Genomic DNA, 19265 nt, shown 5'->3' with positions numbered 1-19265 from the left:
TGGGATGGGGGTGTCACGGGGCAGCCCCCAGCCCCCAATCCCCTCACCTTCTCTCCTGGAAGGCCTCGGTCCCCAGGGTCACCCTGTGGGGTGGGAAGAGCAGTGAGCATCATCTCCCACGAACAGGAGATGAACAGGGCACAGGTCCCCTACCCAGATCCCTGTGGGAATGGGGACACTCACCCGTGCACCGGGGGAGCCACGGGGGCCCTCCACACCCTGCAAGAGAGAGACACGCTCAGCACTGGGACATGGGGGGAATAGGAAGGGATCCTGGGTGCTCACCAGCCACCCTCTGCACACCAGGATCCCCAGCTCTCCTGCAGAACATCATCGCCTGTCATGCTGTTCCACCACTTCCCACACAGGGACCCAGCACCTACCCTCTCTCCAGGCAGGCCAGGGGAGCCGGAATCACCGCGGGCGCCCTTCGCACCATCCTCCCCAGGGTCCCCAGGGTCCCCCTGCCAGGGAAGGGCATGCTGGTCAGAGGGTACTGCCCTGTGCTGAGCCCGTGCCTGAGCACACGCTGAGCACCTCTGTGGTTTAAGAGTGGGATGACAGCAACGGTCTCAAAATAAGAGACTGAAAAAGAAGCAGCTGGACTCAACACAGCCCCTGAGGGGCCAGAGAGCAGTCACAGAAGAAATGCACTGGGCAGCACTGCTGAGCCAGGAGCCAGTTTGGCCATGGCCTGGGACCATGATGCCACCCAACACAGAGCACAGCCCGAGGCCAAAACTGCCCTTACTTAAGCTGGGCCATAAATGCCAGGAGTGTGGGGTGCTGCCACAGGACCCCTGTGGGGCTGGGGAGCCAGGAGCATGCTGGCTCCTTTGGGGACCTCAGCCCTACAGGGACCTTGCAAAATGGCACTCTCCTCTCAGCACTGCGCAGAAGTGTCAGCCCACATGTCTCCCAGATCCCACATGCCCCCCAGATCCCACATGCCCCCCAGATCCCATGTGCCTCTCAGCTGTGGTGCACATCAGCTCCACGTGGCAGGGGCTGTTTTGGGCAGGGAGGGCTTGATGGACCATGATCCCAGTGCCCAGGCAGAGCCCAGCAGGGGACAGAAAAGAGTATCCCAGCACCAGCATCAAAGGGACTCACTCATTACCTTCTCACCCTTTTCCCCCACTCCTCCAAGCCCCACGTCGACCTGTGGGGCAGAGAGGAGCTGTCAGAGCACTCGGGGCAGGGCAGCAGCCCATGGGCAGGGAGAAGAGAGGGCAGAGCTTACGGTTCGTCCTGGGGGTCCAGTAGGCCCCTGAAAGAAGGACAAGGGAAATGGGTTAAGAGGAGCTGGCACGGGCCCAGGGAGGGCAGGGCTCCGGAGTGGGGGCCACACATGGCCCTGCGTCACTCACCGGCTCCCCACGGTCACCCTTGTTCCCTGGTGCTCCAGGGCTGCCCTGTGGGAAAGAGGGATTGGGTGAGAGGGGGAGAGAATGGGGGACCCGTGGCGTGGTGGAACCCCTGGGGTAAGTGTGGGTGCAGGGTGATAGGGTGCAAGGTGTGGTGGTGCCCATGGAGCAAAGGGCACACACGAGGGGGTACTCACATTCCTGCCTTCAGGACCTGGGTCCCCTGGGTCACCCTTCTCCCCAGGGAGGCCACGGTAGCCAGGGAGGCCCTGGTTGGAGGGCAGAGAGAGGGTGTGCCTTAGCAGGAGCCACCCCAAAGGCCACAGGCATCTCGCCTGCTCCAGGGTGCCCCCCAGCCCCGCACTTACCCGGGGACCCCTGTCTCCAGGTTTGCCAGGCGGACCTGCTTCACCCTGTGGGGAAAGAGGGGATGAGTGGGGGGCAGTGGGGAGGGGGACAGTGGTCCTGGTGGGCCCTCACTTACCGGGGTGCCTTCGTCACCCTTCTCTCCTGGTTCTCCCTGTAGCACAGGTCAGCAGGCACCGGCCAGGGTAGAAAAGCACAAGTCACCAGCATCCCTCTGCTCTCTGACAGGCCCCCATCTCCTCAGGGCCACAGTGCCCCATGGTCCCTGGTCCCGCCTCCCTTTTGCCCCATACTACCTCCTTGCCTCGCATCCCAGTCTGCCCCGGGGTGCCCGCTCGGCCCGGCTCCCCCTTCTCCCCTGGCTCCCCCGGGTCGCCCTAGGCAAGGGAAGAGGCAACAGGTCAGGGCAGCATGGGGGCAGAACAGGGGCTGCCAGAGGGAGAAGAGTCACAGCCTGCAGGGACAGCCCCTCCAGAGTCCGATGGACAGTTGGATGGATGGACAGATGAACAGAGGACAGAGTTTCCTGCAGTGACAGTACCTTTGGGCCACTCCTGCCCGTGAGGCCGACGTTACCCTGGTTGTTGAAGAGAAGAGCATGTGTCACCAGGAACCTCAATGACCCCGTGCCAGGGTAGGGACCAGGACCATGAGCCAGTGCCCTGGGGTGCACTCAGACTCACCCGATCGCCCTGCTCGCCTTTGGGACCAGCTGGTCCTGGGATGCTCAGGCCGGGGGCACCCTAGACACAAAAGGATGCAGTGTGGAGCAATGGCACAGGCACCATGAGTCCAGGGAGGTCTGTCCCATGTGCCCTGTGCCTTCCATCCTCAGGCAGTACTCACACGGGCACCTTTATCTCCTGTATCACCCTTGGGGCCAGGAGGTCCTTCTGGTCCTGGGAATCCTCTGTCACCCTGGAGCAAACAAAATCAGCACACCAAACCACCCCCTTTTTCCCCACTGCAGCTGTGGACAGCCAAGCCTGGGACTAGGACAAGCATCCCCTTAGGTCAATGCCCAGCTGTGCAATCCCCCTCCCAGGCCATGGCCATGCCCAGAGGATGCTGTTGCAGGACAGGAGGGCACAGCTAGGGCAGGGTTACCTTCTCTCCTCCAACACCAGCCACGATAGGAGCCTGGGGGGGAAGCAGAGGAGACCGTGCTGGGCGCTGCCCATTGCTCCCTGTCCTGGGGCTGGGACAGGCAGAGGTGGACCCTCTGGGCAGCATCACTTACTGGCTTGCCAGGTGGTCCTGGATCGCCCTGTGGAAAGACAGGTGTCATCGCCAGCCCCTTCCCCACCCATCCCTGCCACCCCACTGGGACCCCACTTTGCCCTCACCTTCTCTCCACGGGGGCCAGTCGGCCCTGGAGCTCCCTGTGGCAAGAGAAGAGACCTCAGGGGCCGGAAGTGCCTGGGGACATGCCCCCAGGGCATGGCAGCCCCTGCTCCACAGCACCATGACCGCTGCCTCAACTCACCTCTCTGCCTGATGGCCCTGGGCGCCCCGGGGCTCCTGCCTCACCCTGCAGGAGAGGAAGAAGAGGAAGGTGTCAGGGGAATCCTGTTGCCCCATTCCAGGGTGGCTGCTCCAGTGTAGAGCAGGCGTCACTCCATCATGGCCAGAGTCACCCCAGCACACTTACCTTCTCACCCTCAGGGCCCGGCACACCACGGTCCCCCTGTAGAGCAAAGCAAAGGAGGGTTTCAGGGAGCCTTCCTCCCTCCATGCCACACTATTCCCACCCCACACTGCCCCAGAGCCCTTCAGAGCCCAGCTGAGCCCTGAACCCCATTCAAGACGACTGGGTTCTGACAGCAATCCCCAGACACAGCCGCCACAGAGCCACAGGGACATCAGGACCTGCCAATGCTGTTGAATGGCACAGTCCCTCCCCAGTGCCATCTCACCTTCTCTCCCGTCTCTCCCAGCTCTCCTGGCGCCCCACGGTCTCCCTGGTGCAGGAGGAAAACAGGGTCAAGGGGAGCAGGGCCCATGGGGGACATCATGGGTCCTGACACAGAACCCAGAGCCCTTCTCATCCTGCCAAAGGCAAGTTGACAGCGTCCCTTCAGTCCCTGCACCGCTCACCTTCCTGCCCTGCTCCCCTGGTGGTCCCCGAGGGCCCTGCAAAGGAGGGTGGAGACTGTCCGAGGCTGTCCAAAGCGGGTGCCCTCGGGGCTTGGTTCACCAGCATGGCAGCTCCTGCTCGCCTTACCTTCTCTCAGGAAACTCACCCGATCTCCTGGGTCCCCGGGGCGGCCAGGCGACCCTGGGAAACCTTCTGTGCTATCACCCTGGGGATTAGGAAAGGTGACAGCCACTCCCGTGTCAGGGGGATGCCCATGAGGTAGGGATGGGAATGCCCCCTGGAGAGTGGTGTGAGGTCCAGCCCCAGCAAGGGAGCATCCTCTCTTACCTTCTCCCCCTTCAGGCCAGGGGGCCCAGCAGGTCCCCGGGGCCCGGGGTCCCCAGGCAGGCCCTGCAAGACAGAACAGCTCAGCCCCTGGGGATGCAGCTTGGCCCTGGGGACACATGGCCACTGCAGCCCTGCTCCCTTCTGCTGTTCCTGCTGGCCTAGGGGCCAGACTCACCGGGGATCCAGGCTCCCCTCGAGGTGCTGCCCCATCCACAAGTCCAGGGGGGCCCTGCAGAGACAGGGGTCAGCTCCTGTGTGGTTGCACTGGAGGCTCAGTCCTTCCCAGCACCCTGAAGGGCTGCAGTGCCCTTGGATATTCAAGGGACCTCCATCCAGGAGGGCAGAGGAGTCAGGGAAATGCAGAGACACTCACCCTTTCCCCTCGGTCACCTTTTTCTCCCTGTGAGGGCAAAATTGCAAATAAGGGCATGCCTGTGCTCTTCCCATGCCCTCCTCAAATAGAAGGGGAACACACTGGGCAGAGCCCATCATCAGTGGTATCAGAGCACGTGCACACCATGTGCCTCTCCCCACACTGCCCAGTGCCAGCAACAGCTCACGCAGGTGTAGGTGTGTGCAGATACAGCTGGTGGGGGCACAGCCCACAAGTAGGACCAGGAGGAGTCCACAGGGGAGCAGCTCCAAGCTGCTGGATGTTCTCCCATCCATCTGCCCACACATCCCCCCATCCATTCCCACACAGCAGAGGGAGGATGTACCTTTACAAACTCTCCTGGAGGTCCTGGTGGCCCCATGGGTCCAAGTGGACCGGGGGGGCCTGGATCACCAAGGGGCCCCCGTGGGCCAGGGATCCCAGGGGGGCCGGGGTTGCCCTGGAGGACAGAGATGCTGCATTAGCTGGGGCTGTGACGTGGGCTGGGGGTTCCACATCCATACCCCCAGACCTACCGGCACACCTGGCTCCCCTCTCCGGCCTGGCAGCCCCTGTTCTCCGTCTGTGATCACCCTGGCCTCTCCCTGAACAAGGACAGGGAGGAAAAATCAGTGTTCCCATGTGCCCTGTTGTGTCCCCAGTGCAGGACAGGGGCCACAGTGCCACAAGGTCAGGAGTCTGGCAGGGAGATGGGGAGACCCTGGGGTCACCCAGCCACCAAGTACCAGGAGATGCCAGGGACCAAGATGTGCCCACCAGGGTCCCCACTGCTCCCCAGGGATCCCCATGGGGCAGCCCCTGCTCATCACCTACCGGTTCGCCTTTCTCCCCCTTTGGGCCAGAAAGTCCCATTGGCCCCCGTGGTCCCTGGGAAGGAAAGATGAGAGTGAGAAGGGGTGTTGTGTGTGAGTGGGTCTGGGGAGGGCTTGGGGCCATACTCACAGGATCCCCTCGGGGACCAGGGACTCCCTGAATGCCCTGGAAAACAACAGCTCAGGAGGTGAATGCATATCCCTGCCAGCTGGGGGAGCAGGGATGGGATGGGATGGGATGGGGTGGGGTGGGGTAGGAGCTCCAGCCAAAATAAGGAGAGATAGTCCCTTCCCAGTACATTTGTACACACACAGTGTGTGTCACAGCAGTGACTTTGCCAGTTACTGAGACAGTACAAGGAAAACGTAGGTAGAGACCGGCTCAGGGAGCTGGCAGGGTGATGGGAAGAGCCGACCATGCAGCAGCAAACCCAAGGGACATCCCCACTCACCGGCTGCCCAGGTGATCCAGGATTCCCTGGGCGTCCAGGGCTTCCTGGTGTTCCATCGGCTCCAGGGAATCCCTGCAGGACAGAGAAGCATCACACCAGCACCTGATGTTCTCCAGCACTGCCAGACCCCCCCAGTGCCCCAGGCAGTGCTGCTTCTGGCACTGGAAGCCCAGGGCACCCCCATGGCAGAGCTGGGTTCAGGGGTGCCTTTCCCCTGTGTATTGAGCTGGGATGTGAGGGACCAGTGTGGGGCTGGACTGGGGCTCTTCAAGGGGATTCCTCCTCCAGTCTGGGTGAGGAGGAGAACAGAGGGATGAGGGGCGCAGAGAGGCCCCGGGGGCCAGGTCACTGTGCCCAGGAACCCTGGGGTGCCTGGGTGAGGGAGTCAGCAGTACTCACCCTGTCTCCCTTCTTGCCTGGACGCTCGACGCTCTCTCCTGGTGGACCCCGTGGCCCTGGGGGTCCTGAAGGACCAGGCAGCCCATGGCGACCCTGGAGGGAGAGTGGAGAGGATGGGCTGGGTGGCAGGTGGTGGTCAAGAGGTGCTCCCTGTCTGCCCCTGCGGCAAGGGTTGGACAGGTTCTTGCCCCACCTGCTGGCAGGACAAAGGGACAAGGGAACAACAAGGACATGGGAACTATGTCATTGCTCCCACCCAGGATCTGTCTCCCATCTCCCCCCCTTCAGCAGGATATTACCGGCTGGCCAGGGGGGCCTGGTGGTCCCACACGTCCTTGTTGTCCCTGCAGAAACAAAGCCAGTGGTGAGCATCCCCTGTGGGCTGGCATCAGTGTGGTTTAGGGGATGCAGACTCCCCCCAGAGCCACCAGCTGGGTGGGGACACCAAAGCACTCACTGTCTCGCCACGGTCTCCCTTCTCGCCCTGCAAGGGGACAGAGGGAAGGGGTTATGGGCTGGCACCCCTGTGTTTGACTCCTCGCTGGGCTGCTGCTATTGGCAGCTTCCCCTGTGCATGGCAGACAGTGGAGTGCTCACCTTGGGGCACTGTACAGTGCAGGGCTTCGGCTTCGGCTCTGGCTGGCAAGACAAGACAAGCCTGTGTGAACCCAGGGGTGGGAGAACCCCCTGGCTTATATAGGGCTGCCTCCAGTCCACACCCCCTGAGGCACTCTGACCTTACCCTGGTGGAGATGATGGTGCAGAGGTCATCAGTGAGCTCTCCCTCCAGCTCTGCCAGGTTGTCGCCATGGTAGATGTACCGCGGGTCCTCACTGGTGACCATGCGCCGGAGCTGCTCCCGGTCTGCCCCCTCCAAGCCCACCGCCAGCACCTGCACCCCTGAGCCAAGAGCACCCTCAGCACCCCACAGAACTCCTTGCACACCCTGCTGGGATCCCATCCATTCTCACCCCCAGCCTTGACATCCCTGGCTGCAGCGATGGCATCGTCCCCAGAGGGGCCATCAGCCAGGACCACCAGCACTGCTGGCACCCTGGGCCGGCGCCCTGCGCCGGGGCTCAGCAGGTAGGTCCTGGCAAAGGTGATGGCTGCCCCTAGAGAGGGAGAAGGAGGAGGGGACAGTCAGCAAGACTCCAGCAGCCACTGCCCCAGCTCCCAGTGCAGCCCCTCACCGATGGCGTTGCCGCTGGGCTCCTCATAGCGCATGGTGCGGATCTGTTCCAGCACGGCCGGCAGGTCGCTGGAGCGGTTGAGGAGCAGCCAGGGCAGGCTGCGGTAACTGTATGTGGCCAGAGCCACCTGCAAGGGTGCAGAGGAGCAGTGGGCACCGTGGCCTGCCCATGCCCTCTGAGCCCCCACCGCTGCAGCAGCACCCTACCTGGGTGCCCTCAGGGCCCAGGCGCCCCAGGGCGGACACGGTGTTGGAGAGAAGGGTGCGGACAGTGTCGGCACCCGAGGAGCTGTCACGGGTGCCATGCACCAGAAAGACAACGTCACCCTGGGCATCCCTGCAGACTGTGGGCAGGGAAGGGATGAAGTCACCATCAGAGTGGAGGCAAGCCCAGCCCATCCCTGCAGTGACCACACCGTACCTGTGCGCTCGCTGACAGATGTCTCGGTGCCTGGTGCACTCCCCAGGAGCGGGCGGAGGGTGAAGGTGTAGCGCTGGCCCAGGCGCAGCCCAGAGATCTGCTGGGAGCTGGCAGCGCTGGGCAGTGTCCGCCCCTTCTCCCCACCGGCTGCCGCCCAGGGGACAGTCAGGGGGATCAGCATGCCCCCACGGGGATGCTGCCCCCCGTCCCAGGGCCACCCATTCATCTCACCTCCAGGAGGGCTCCAGGAAAGGACGTAGCCAGAGGCACCAGGGACTGGGGTCCAGGTGAGTGTCACCGAATCTCTCTGCACCTCCGTCACCCGCAGGCTGGTGATGTGGCCTGGGGCAGCTGCCAAGGAGGAGGAAATGGTGTCCCAGCCCCATGAGGAAGCCCTCAACCTGCTCCCAGCTCCCTCCCCAGCCCAAGGCTGGGACATCCCAGTTCCTGGATGCCCCTCTGGGCTCAAGCCATGTGTCAGGGGGCTGATGCCACCTTGGCACCAGGCAGTCCCTTACCAGTTATGGCAGTGACAGTGGCTGGCTCGCTCTCCCGGCTGCCAACCAGGCTGGTGATGCTGATGTGGTAGCGCCGGCCCGGCTCCAGCCCCGCCAGGTCGTAGGATCTGGAGGTGGCTGGGAGTTGCTGGCTGCGCTGGGGCCCCCCTACCAGGGGCAGAGAGGTTAGCAGGTGCGAGTGGGGGCTGTTGGGTTTGCAGGGGTGCTGGCTGGCCATGCTCACCTTCAGCCAGGCGCCAGACCAGGCGGTACCCGGTGCTGCCAGCCGCCGGCAACCAGGCCAGGCGCAGGCGGTGCTCCGAGGCTTCTGTCACCTGGAAGCCACTGACAGGGGTCAGTGGGACTGCCTCCGCTGTGGGCAAAGGGACAGGCATTAGGGGCAGGGGTGCCCAGTGCCATCCTGGAGTGCTGCCCCCTGCCCCAGCACTCACGGGTGGTGACGACAATGGAGACGGGGTTGCCCTCTCGGTTGCCAATGAGTGCCGTCACCTTCACAGTGTAGGAGACACCTCCCTCCAGGTCGGGGATGTCAAAGGAGTTGGTGTGTCCAGGAACTCGCCGGCTATTCTCCGAGCCCCCTGTCAAAGACTGCGGCATCAGCCCACCCACCCTGTCACACTCACAGCCCAGCCCCATCCTCATCCCACGTTACCATCCCTACGGCTCCACACCACGCGGTAGGCAGTGGCTCCTGGCACACCGACCCAGGTGACACGGGCAACGTTGCTCCTGGATGCCTGCACCTCCAGCTGGGTCACTGTCCCCACCTGCTCAGGTGCTGTGACACCAAGGGGGTCACTGTCACTGAGGTTCACAGCAAGTGGCACCAGACAGCACTGACAGGCAGGAGGACACCTCACCTATCCGTCCCGTGGCAGTGACAGGGCTGCCCTCGCGGCCATCCACAATGGCCGAGACACTGACTGTGTAGACGATGCCAGCACGCAGCCCCTCGATGGTGAAGGTGGTGGGGTCGGCAGGGAGGAAGCGGGATTGCTTCAGACCTAACATGGATAGCTGGGATAGGAAGGGTTCCGCCACTACCACCACAGCATCCCACAATCCACACACTCACCGTCACTGCCTCGCCACATCAGCAGGTAGCCCCCAGCGCCTGGCAGCCCTCGCCAGGTGACCCGCAGCTGGCTGGGACCGGCCTCCATCACCCGCAGCTCCGAGATGCTGCCCACAGCTGGGTACTCTGCAACCCCCCATGGCAACACAGCGTCACCTTGGGGAATCCAGAGGGACCCCAGAGCCACCCTGCCACCCCAAGGGGTTGCAGGGGGATAGAGGACAAATGCATGCCAGAGTGGGAAAATCCAGGACCAGCAACCCTGATGTGGACTTACTGAGGCGGACGGGGAGCGTGGCAGCACTGCCCTCCCGGCTGCCTGCCAGCGCCGAGACACGCACCAGGTAGGTGATGCCCTCACGGAGGTCACCCAGCTCCAGCCCCGTCTGGCTGCCTGGGATGCGCCTCGTCCTCTCCGTGCCATCTGCCGGAAGCAGGGCAGTGCGGACCCTCAGTGTCAGCTGGTCAGGGTCCCCCAGGTGCCACCCCTGCCCCTGCCCACAGACTCACCCTGGTTGTTGCGCACCACCACTTTGTACTCGGTGGCACCAGGGACGCTGGTCCAGCTCAGCCGCACCCACCTGCCCGATTCCTCAACGAGCCGCAGGTCTGACACAGCACCCACGGGCCCCTCCACACCTGCAAGGGGACACGTGAGGCACAGCTGGAGCTGCACAGCCGGAGCTGCACAGCCTAGACAGCACAGCCCCTCATGGTCATTCTGGGCCATGACCAGGCAGCTGAGGGGTCTTGTGGCCAAGGGGGTCCCCAAGCTGAGCAATGCCACGTGGGGGACAACCCACAACAGTCACTCACCTGTCTGGAAGGTGGTGACGGGGGTGGCCACCTCCCCACCATCATAGAGCGTGTAGAGGGTGATGCGGTACTCGGTGCCTGGCTTCAGCCCAGTCAGCTGGTAAGTATTGGTGCTGCTGGGGAGAGACACCGTTCTGGGGGGCTCTGGTCCTGTGGGGAGGAAAGGGTCACTGCCAGCTGCTGGAACGGAGGGCCCTCAGGAGCAACGGGCACCCTGAGCCTACCTGTGGCTCTCTTCCACTCTAGACGGTAGCCACGGGCATCACGGGCACTGGTCCAGAGCACCTGGATGGATGTGGGACCCAGGATGTTGGTCTGCAGCGTCTGGTCCGTACCTGCCTCTGCAAGAGGAACCCCGTGGGCCAGGCTACCCTGAGCCACTCTGCTGCCAGCCACAACCCCAGCAGGTCTCCAGTCCCCGCACACAGCAGGGTAGGGAGCATGTGGAGCGATGGCGGACGGTCCTGGCCTCATCCCAGGGCAGAGCGCAGGCCAGCAGAAGGATGGCATCACCTGCACCCAACACCTACCTGTCCTCTGCCGCACGGTGGCTGTGGGCCCCTCCAGTTCCCCGAAGAGCGGGGCCACTGTCACCACGTAGTCGGTGTTGGGCTGCAGCCCCACCAGCGCGTGTGACGTTCGACCGGCATCCAGGTCCACCCTGTGCTTGTCCTGCCCTGTGGGAGCCAGTGCAGCAGTCCCTTGGGGGCTTTGGGCAGCAGGTGCCACCAGCCCCCTCCTGTCCCTCCTCCTAGGGGCCATAAGCTCTGGGACAGGCACCTACCTGCGAGGGTTGCCCAGGAGAGCCGGTAGCCAGTGGCACCACTGACAGGCTGCCAGGCCAGCAGCATGCTCTGTGCTGAGATGTTGTGGACGGCCAAGTGCTGCACACTCACTGGATGTCCTGCAGGAAGAGAGGTGCCTGTCCATCCCCCACATGAGAGTAAGGCAGAGGGCAGGGGAATCACCTTCATCTGCAAACTGCCTGCTTCAGAGGCAAGAAGCCCCTCTTGCCCCTGCTCACGGATGCTGAACTGCACTGAGGTCACTGAGTGCAACCCGCGCCCAGGCGGCTCCTTCAAAGCACCAAACTCCTGCAAAGTGGAGCTCAAAGCCTTCCTCTTAATGCCTTAAATACTTTCTGTGGGTTAAGACTGCCTGGGGCAGCTGAAGGTATTGGTTTGCCAAAATTTGAGGCTTGTAAAGGTGTTGCCCCAGGGGCCTCACCCTCACTTCTACTTGCTTTCCACCACTCTCTTTCCTGGTGGAAACCACATTTTCCTCCTGCAGAGCACTGTACTCAAATTAAAAAAAAAAAACACCTGCTTTTTTCCAGTCAGAATTTTTAACGTCATGTGAGGAAAGCTCTGGTCAACACACTCCCAGAAGGCTGCAAAGGAAATTGGAAGCGCACAGTGCTGCACCCTGCCCTGGGACCAACTTTTGGGGCTCAGAGCATCGCCTTGTAGTCATGCTTACCTCCATCCCACCCCCACAGGCAGCAATGGGCCTGGCAGCCCCATCCCAATGAGGCACAGTGACTGGAGGGACGTCCCTGTGCTGGAAACCCATCCCTAACCCCGGCTGAACCCAGGGCCAGGGGCAGTGCTTACGTGTCCGGGCGGTGAGGGTGGCAGGCACAGCAGGCTGCTGTGCGTAGCGGGGTCGGAGCATCACCACGTATTCCGTGTCAGGGCGCAGGTTGCTGAGTGTGGCTGATTGTGCACTGGCCCCCAGGCTCTTCTCCTCCCCCTGGGCTTCTCCTGGAAGGACAGCAGAGGAGTGTGGGTGGGCACAAGGACATGGAACACACCAGGCCCGGCAGGGAAGGGGTGTTTGTGGGCTGGCACCCTGCCCTGAGGATGCCAGTTGTTGCCAGGGGTGGGGAGTACTGGGAGAGGCTGGGACATGGGCCAGGGCAGGGGCACCCCTTGGATCACCCAGGGCCAGGGTGGGGCTGCCAGGTGTGCAGCTTCAGCCCAGCCCCTGGCTGGGACGGGGGTCTGCTGACTGCTCCCCCATGCAGCAGTCATAGGTGCCTGTGCTCCCAGCCCAGAGTTGGGGTGCACACATCAGGCCCCTGGCCATCATGCACACCCAAGCACACGCCCTGAGCCTTGTGCATGAAGCCTCCAGGAGTAGGAGTACACAGGCTGCCTCCACAGCCCCGCACACACGCGTGCCCCACAGCCCACGCACGCGTGCTGGCTGCTGCAGTGAAGGCAGGCGTGCACACACCCGCAGCACTCTGGGCATGCATCCCTGCATCAACCCCCATCCATGCACTCCCCGTGCCCACAGGGTTGCTGTGCAAAGGCAGGGCATCCAGGAAGCACCGACCCTCGCAGGGACCATCCCCTCACCTTGCACGGTGTAGCTGAGGCTGTAACCCTGGGGGAGCTCAGGGCCAGGCTGCCAGGCCAGTCGCAGGAAGGTTGGTCCAGTCTCCACCACGCGAAAATCCAGCATGGAGCCAGCACGGCTTTCTGGGGGCACGCAGGAGCAGGAATGAGCTCCCAGCCCCATGTGCTGTGGGCACCCAGTGCCTGTGCTCGCCCCTGTCCCCAAGACTCACGGGTCCGTGCTCGGCTGGACGCTGACTCGCCGATGCTGTTGGCATACTGGGCAGTGACAGTGACTAGGTACTCCGTCCCCACGCGCAGTCCCCGCAGCACAGTGCTCGTCTCCCGTGGCCCCAGACTCACCTGGGCAGGAAGAGTGTCACCCCCTTGCCATCCCCAGGTCACACATGGAGCCATCAGGGACCCCAAGGAACTCTGAGCGGCCAGGTAGGAGCACTCACCTCCTGCCTCTCTGCCATGATCGGCTGTCCCAGCCCCGTCAGCGGCACGTGTTGCACCCGGTAGCCAGTGACGGGGCCGCTGGCTGCCGTCCAGCGGATCCGCAGCTGGTCAAAGCCCCGCTCCAGGATCTCCAGGTTGGAGGGGCCAGTGTGGCTCTGCCCATCTGTGGGGAAGCAGGGGCTGTCGGTTCCAGGGTGCATGAGGTAGAGGGGAGACCTTGCTGGGGCAGCACAGACGTGTGTCTGTTGGGACGGGATGGCCAGGAGGGCATTTTGGGTAGGGATGGGTGCTAAGAGTGCACCCATGGTGAGTGCAGCCTGGCTCCTGTCAGGGAGGAGGATGGGGGCCCATACCCAACAGGCGCAGAGTGCCCCCAACACTCGTGCACACCCTGCGTGTCATCAGCGGCACCAGTGTGTTCAGCAGCTTGAAGTCACCAACGTAGAAGAAGAAGTCCTCAGTAGGCGTTGAGGCCACACGAATTAGCTCCTTGTGGTCAGCGTTCTTAACCCCTGGGAGGGATGGAGATGATGGGTGAGGGAGGGACCCGAACCAAGCAGGAGACCCCCTCACGTGGAGCTGAAGCCTCGCTCACCCACGGCAAAGATCTTGATGCCCTGGCTCTTCAGCTTCGCTGCTGGCCCCTCAGCATCATCCTGGGACTTGCCATCTGTGATGAGGATGCAGATCTGTGGAGGCCAGGCAAGAGATGTGAGACCCAGCATGGGGCCCATGGACCCAATATTTCTCCCCATGTCGCCAGAGCCCTGCACGTACCTGGGGGACCCCAGGCCGGAGCTGTGTGGGGCCAAAGAAGTTGTCAGCAACGTAGCGGAAGCCAGCACCAGTCCGCGTGTTGCCGCCCTTGTAGCTCAGCTGCTGGATGGCCCTCCGGACACTTGTGCCATCAGTGTGCTGGGAGAAGGTGAACTCCACCCTGGGGGGTGCAGAGGAACAGTGTCACCTCCCAGCCCTGCCACCCTGCTGCCCCACACGCTCCCTCCCCGGGGCTCACCGTGGGTCGTCACTGTACTGTGCCACGGCAAAGCGCACTGCCTTCTCACCCACCACCTGCACAAAGGGCCCCACCAGGTCATCCATGAAGGTGCGGATGGTGCGGAAGTTGTTCCTGCCGATGCTGGATGAGCCATCCACCAGGAAGGCGATGTCAGCCTCCAGCACATCCTCGCACACGGCTGTGGGGCAGTGACAGTGCTCAGGGCATGGAACAGCAAAATGGCACGGTAGTGCTGGCCCTCTGTCATCATCCCATCTCTCTCATCATCCACTCAGTGCTCAGCACCCACCTTGGCTCCTCTTCTGTGCCATGGCAGGCAGAGGACCCAGGAGCACGGGGAGCACAGCCAGGAACAGGAGCTGGCCACTCATCGTGGGAGCCTGCAAGAGAGGATGCTGCCACCATTGCCCCACAGCAGCCCTACACCTCGGGGACAGCAGTCCTGGAGGTTCCCAGCACCACCCGTGCCAGGACGCCTGGCAGCATTGGGAGGGCGGGGTGCCAGTGCCGTCCCAGGCACCCCACGGCGCAGGGAGAGCCCCGCTTCAGGCCGGGGCAGGCGGGCAGCAGCTGGCCCGTGTACGCCCGGTGGGGTTGCCCAGAGTGCGGGAGATACGGGCAGCGCCTGGCCCCACTCCAGCCCTCCAGGTCCAGCCCGGGCTCTGCCTCCCACCAGCCCTTCCCCTGCCCATGCCGCGGCACCGGCAGCAGCGCACCCCGGCCGCCCCTGCCTCCCGGTCCCCCCCCGCCCGCAGGGGCTCCCTCCGTCCCAGGAAAGTGCTCTAGGGCAGCGGGGAGCCAGCGTGGGCAGCCCTGCCCGCCAGCCCCACGCCCCGCCGCTTCCCACCCACGCGGCGCCCGGGGACACCTGGCCCAACACCCCCGCGATGGCCACGGCGGGTCCCGGCCCGGGCGGAGCGAGCCCCGCCGCGGGAGGGTGGGCGAGCGCCCGCGGGTGCCCGCGCGGGAGGCTCGGTCGCCCCGCAGCGCCCCCCGCCCGCGGCGGGACCCCCGGCCCGGCCCCGCGCTCACCCGCTGTCCCCGCGGGGACGCTCCGTCCCGTCCCGCACCGCTCCGCGCCGTTCCGTGCCGAGCCGAGCCGGGCGCAGGCGGTGCCGGCGCGCACCGGCCCCTGGCGCTCCCGCCCCTTTATGGAGGGCGGCCCGGAGCGCGGTCCGGGGGGGGGGGGCGGGGCGGGGCGGGGCCCCCCCCCCCCCCCCCCCCCCCAAGGGGCTTTTCCCCCCCGCCCCCCCGGGAGGATAGAAAGGGAAGCGGCTCCTCGGGCTGTCCCCCATTAAGTGCCACCCTTGGCTGCACCACGCACAGGGGCTGAAGGGCTCCGCGGCGGGGATGAAGCAGGAGAGGGCTGGACCCCGAGGAGCGTTTGTGATGGACTTTCTGCCGAGATCTCGTTGAGGGGCCGAGTGGGCTCCAGTAAGGCCCAAAGCAGTTTTCCCTCCAGCATCTGCATCCTCCAGGAAGGTGAGCAGCTCTGGGACCTGCCAGCCAGGAGCTGGCTGCTCACCTCCATCCATCTCAGGAGAATGTGACGCCAGGGCCTCACCTTGGGCAGAGCTGGATGGAGCTGCCACAGGGACCTGAGCCCCTGACCCCCTCCGTGTTGGAGTCTGACTCTGAGCACCAGCCCTGGGAAGGACGATGGTGGTGAAGGGCTGCTCCCCACACCAGCACAGCTCCCACAAGGCTTCAGGACCACTAGGCCTTGGCCGGGACCTTTCCTGCGCCCACAGCTTGGGGTATCCAGCATGTAGGGCTCTAGTACCCACGGTTCTTGTACAGGAACTGCCCTGGAGCCATCTGTGGGGCATCCTCCTGCCCTCCTATAGACACCATCTCCCAGCAGTTACCAGAGCAGACCAGTACCTGAAACCTACCCCAGAGCTGGAGAAACTGGCCACTGAAGATGTGACTGCTGTTGCTGGGAGGAGGCAAAAGGGAAAGGATGCCCAGCAAGGTGGACAGGGACCTCACGTTGCCCTGGTCTCACTTCCTGCCTGCCCAGTGACTGGTGGAACTGTCCCCTGGGGCTCCTCCACAGCCCAGGGTGCACCCCTGACCCTCAGGGCGCCCCTCACCCCCAGGTCACCCTGTGGGGCCACGCTGCTCCTTGGGGCACATCACACTGCACCCCATCCTCCCCCCGGTGTCTGTGCTCACCTGAGGCTGACTCCAGCTCATGGTCCCGCTCTGCACCTCACGCCACCTGTGCTCTGTCCCCTTGGTCACCCAAGATTCCCCTGTCCCCAGCACCTCACATACCTGTGCCCTCCCAGCCACCGGTGCGGGGGCTCCCCTCCGGCTCCTGGCAGGGCAGTGGGTAGATCCGGGGGCATCTTCTTGCGAGCAGCAAGGAGAGTGACAGTGGGGGTCGCTGGGACCCAGGGCCACCTCACAGCTGGGGGCCCGGGGCAGGGCCACCGGCCACGGAGCAAAGATGCTCCAGGGTCGGCTGCAGGCAACTTTCCCAGGCACACGCTGTTCCCGAGCAGGGGAGGAGTGGCGATGCCCCAGCTCTTCTTAAAGGCGCAGCAAGCAGTGCATCCCCTCCTCTTCGTTAGCCCTCCTCTCCTTAGACCCCAGCCCTGGCCCCCACACCTGGCCGGGGGGTTCCGAGGTTCACTGTGGTCACAGGTTTCCCCCTGCCTGCCCCAGCCCTGTGAGTCCGGCCGTGAGTCCCGCATCCTCAGGTCAGGACCATCCTCAAACCCTCCTCCCGCCAGAGCTCGTTTAATGAAGACAGGGCAGCCTGTCCCAATTAGACAAGGGGCTTCGTTAAACAGGGAGCGGAGGGGCCTGCCAAGGGCGCTGTGTCTGGCCCCGGGCCCGGAGCTGGTGGAGCAGCCCCAAGGCGCGGTGCCGGCGACAGGGCACGGGCGGCCGGGGGTCATCCCGGCAAACGGGGGCAGCGCTGGGGCGAGCATCACCCAGCGGGCACCGCAGGCAGCGGCACCGGGACAGCGACACTTCGGAGCCGTGCCAGGGGCTCTACCTGCCACCTCGGCCCCCCCGACTGTGGCAGGCACCAATTTGGGGTGATCCCCAAACCCCAATCCCCCATGGACAGCATCTTGACCATCTTGCCAGCAGCATTCTGCTTACGTTGGCACTAGAGGGGGGTACGCAGGTGTGCTGGGTCCCCAAAACCAGAGTGCCTCCCCCTCTGCGGTGTTTCCCAGCTTTCCCCTGCATACCAGGGCCAGGGAAGGAATCCGCGGCCCGCGGCGCGGGTCGGTGCTGCCTCTGCAGAGCGAGAGCACCAGGTGCGAGTGACTCACGCGGGCGTCCCGCGCCGCTGCAGCCAGTCCCTCCGGGAACATCCCGAAAGGCTGCCAGCCCTTCCTGAAGCGTGGCAGGCTGGCAGCCAGGCCACCAGTCACTCCCGTAGCCCAGACTTGGGGTTCCCCATCTCCCAGCTGGCTCAGCCCCAAAGCACGCTGACTCCTCTTCCCTGACACTAATAAAAGTTTGTAGGGTTGACCCTGACCCCAGCTTCCTGCCTGTGCACGCCATCCTGGTTCCCAAATGCCACTCACCAGCCGATCAGATCATGAGAAGACATATCCCCAGGTCCCACTGACCCTGGTCCTTGCAGGGCACTGCTCAGGCAAGAAGGAGGTCACGCCACCCCTAGACACAGGAGCCCCCCCAGTTTGAGAGTGCACACAAGGGAAGCACCAGGGCTGAGCTTCTCCCTGCCCACACTTGCCAGGCATGAGGCCTCACCGCTGCTTTAGTGGGAAGCAAGAAGTAAATCTGTTTTCTTCAGCCCCAGGTGAGGTTTTAGCTCTCTCAGGTGGGATGAGTCATACATACATCATGGTGAGATGCTGCACGGTGAGACGGGTGTTGGGATGCAGAGCCAGCTGTGCTTGTGGTGCTGTGGGGTCTGTGCCCTATCCTCTGCCCACCCCCTCCACATCCCACAGCCACTCTCTCTGGTGCTGATCTGACACGGGCTGAGATTCAGCACAACTCTTACAGGACTTCAGTTTTCTGGTCCTGCAGTGGTCCTGCAGTGCTCCTCACTCCAGCATGACACAGGCATTCCCCAGCCAGTGGGAATTCATGGGGCAGCTCTGTGGGTGCTGGGAGGGAGAAACCCCCTCTCCAGGCGCTTTTAAATTGGGAAGTTTTCAGACAGAGGGGAGCAGCGGGGAGCTGGTGCCGAGACGGGTGAGGAGAAGAGAAGCTGGCCAGAGCCCGGAGGGGGAACCTCGCCTGCCACAGGGGCCAGTTGGGACACGCTCCAGGAATGTCTCCCAGCACCAGTCACCGCCAGCTCTATGCTGTGGCACCCAGCCACCCAGTACCAGCATCCTGGGAAAGGGGCCCATGACCCCTTGCCATCATCACCAGTCAGCTCGGGGACAGCCCGGAGGGACAGCGTCACACTCACAGTGCAGCCTTGGGGAACCCCTGTGCCACCCCGTGGGACACCCCAGCAAGCCCAGGGGCCACAAAATAGGCCAGAGTGGGGAATGGGTCACTCCTTACCTCCTGCTGACCTGTCCCAAGGGATCTGGGGTGGGACACAGCCGTGCCAGCCCCCCCCGGCTGCAATTCATGAAAGGGGAACAGACAGCAGACCCCCAGCTCCTCCATGCCGCAGGGGACAGCTTGCAGCACCCCCTATCCTGCTGCTGCCCAAAGCCACATCCCTGCAGGAAAAGGAATCAAAGTATGACATCAGGGTGAAGCTATGACCTGCGAGCTGCCCTCTCTGCCCAGTGGCTCTGGGGATGCCCAAAGCAAGGGGGATGCTCCCAGTTGTGGGGTCGATGGAGGTAAGTGATCCCACTGCAGCAGGGCTTGGTTAGGATGAGCCCACTGTGCCCCCAGATCAGGGCTCCACGTGGGGTGGGTACGTGTCCCAGCTGTCCCACAACTGCTGTGAGAGGATGGGAAGTTTTTCCTGCCCATAAACTGTTGTGTCTGGAGGCTGCTGCCAGCACGGTCGCACACCGGCATCGCACGAAGCTGCGCTGGAATGTGGCCAGGCCCTGCTGGCCACGCAGAACGGGCTCAGGGAAAGAACGGTAACACCATAAGGATGTGGCCCCCCCTTGGCTAAGTCGGGCAGGAGAAGGCAGCCCTGGTCAGAAGACAGCAGGCTGGCTCTCAGGGACAGCGAGAGAGAGGAGAGCCAGGCACCGCCAGGGCTCTGCAAAGGGCCAGCGGTGCTTTG

At 63.9% G+C, this 19265-nt stretch overlaps 1 protein-coding gene across 1 annotated transcript in view; it reads right to left on the bottom strand.

Moving 5' to 3' along the window:
• The window catches only part of COL7A1 (collagen type VII alpha 1 chain), a 31122-nt gene extending 14652 nt beyond the window's left edge, over positions 1–16470 (bottom strand). Inside the window, exons 1-61 of the mRNA XM_027700793.1 lie at positions 16340–16470; positions 14349–14439; positions 14057–14237; positions 13819–13978; positions 13637–13730; positions 13395–13553; positions 13041–13204; positions 12813–12942; positions 12601–12723; positions 11851–12000; positions 11022–11141; positions 10768–10914; positions 10462–10578; positions 10238–10387; positions 9932–10060; positions 9699–9845; positions 9422–9577; positions 9207–9350; positions 8999–9124; positions 8778–8924; positions 8570–8698; positions 8347–8493; positions 8060–8179; positions 7829–7975; positions 7615–7751; positions 7409–7535; positions 7187–7330; positions 6958–7115; positions 6813–6854; positions 6673–6699; positions 6515–6559; positions 6216–6308; positions 5817–5888; positions 5495–5530; positions 5366–5419; positions 5068–5136; positions 4878–4991; positions 4532–4558; positions 4334–4387; positions 4159–4221; positions 3977–4036; positions 3831–3866; positions 3650–3694; positions 3385–3420; positions 3220–3264; positions 3080–3115; positions 2974–3000; positions 2841–2873; positions 2580–2651; positions 2417–2476; positions 2275–2310; positions 2030–2110; positions 1852–1887; positions 1736–1780; positions 1565–1636; positions 1371–1415; positions 1244–1270; positions 1121–1162; positions 384–464; positions 184–219; positions 48–83 (exon numbers count right to left, since the gene is read on the bottom strand). Coding sequence (XP_027556594.1) covers positions 48–83; positions 184–219; positions 384–464; positions 1121–1162; positions 1244–1270; positions 1371–1415; positions 1565–1636; positions 1736–1780; positions 1852–1887; positions 2030–2110; positions 2275–2310; positions 2417–2476; positions 2580–2651; positions 2841–2873; positions 2974–3000; positions 3080–3115; positions 3220–3264; positions 3385–3420; positions 3650–3694; positions 3831–3866; positions 3977–4036; positions 4159–4221; positions 4334–4387; positions 4532–4558; positions 4878–4991; positions 5068–5136; positions 5366–5419; positions 5495–5530; positions 5817–5888; positions 6216–6308; positions 6515–6559; positions 6673–6699; positions 6813–6854; positions 6958–7115; positions 7187–7330; positions 7409–7535; positions 7615–7751; positions 7829–7975; positions 8060–8179; positions 8347–8493; positions 8570–8698; positions 8778–8924; positions 8999–9124; positions 9207–9350; positions 9422–9577; positions 9699–9845; positions 9932–10060; positions 10238–10387; positions 10462–10578; positions 10768–10914; positions 11022–11141; positions 11851–12000; positions 12601–12723; positions 12813–12942; positions 13041–13204; positions 13395–13553; positions 13637–13730; positions 13819–13978; positions 14057–14237; positions 14349–14430 — 5418 coding nt within the window. The 5' untranslated portion in view covers positions 14431–14439; positions 16340–16470. The remainder of the gene's footprint in view (positions 1–47; positions 84–183; positions 220–383; positions 465–1120; positions 1163–1243; positions 1271–1370; positions 1416–1564; positions 1637–1735; positions 1781–1851; positions 1888–2029; positions 2111–2274; positions 2311–2416; positions 2477–2579; positions 2652–2840; positions 2874–2973; positions 3001–3079; positions 3116–3219; positions 3265–3384; positions 3421–3649; positions 3695–3830; positions 3867–3976; positions 4037–4158; positions 4222–4333; positions 4388–4531; positions 4559–4877; positions 4992–5067; positions 5137–5365; positions 5420–5494; positions 5531–5816; positions 5889–6215; positions 6309–6514; positions 6560–6672; positions 6700–6812; positions 6855–6957; positions 7116–7186; positions 7331–7408; positions 7536–7614; positions 7752–7828; positions 7976–8059; positions 8180–8346; positions 8494–8569; positions 8699–8777; positions 8925–8998; positions 9125–9206; positions 9351–9421; positions 9578–9698; positions 9846–9931; positions 10061–10237; positions 10388–10461; positions 10579–10767; positions 10915–11021; positions 11142–11850; positions 12001–12600; positions 12724–12812; positions 12943–13040; positions 13205–13394; positions 13554–13636; positions 13731–13818; positions 13979–14056; positions 14238–14348; positions 14440–16339) is intronic.
• Between the last annotated feature and the right edge of the window lie 2795 nt (positions 16471–19265).

The sequence above is a fragment of the Neopelma chrysocephalum genome, unplaced genomic scaffold, assembly GCF_003984885.1.
Source record: "Neopelma chrysocephalum unplaced genomic scaffold, ASM398488v2 Primary Assembly neopelma1_147, whole genome shotgun sequence".
Taxonomy (NCBI): Eukaryota; Metazoa; Chordata; class Aves; order Passeriformes; family Pipridae; genus Neopelma; species Neopelma chrysocephalum.
This window is presented reverse-complemented; position numbering and strand designations above follow the sequence as displayed.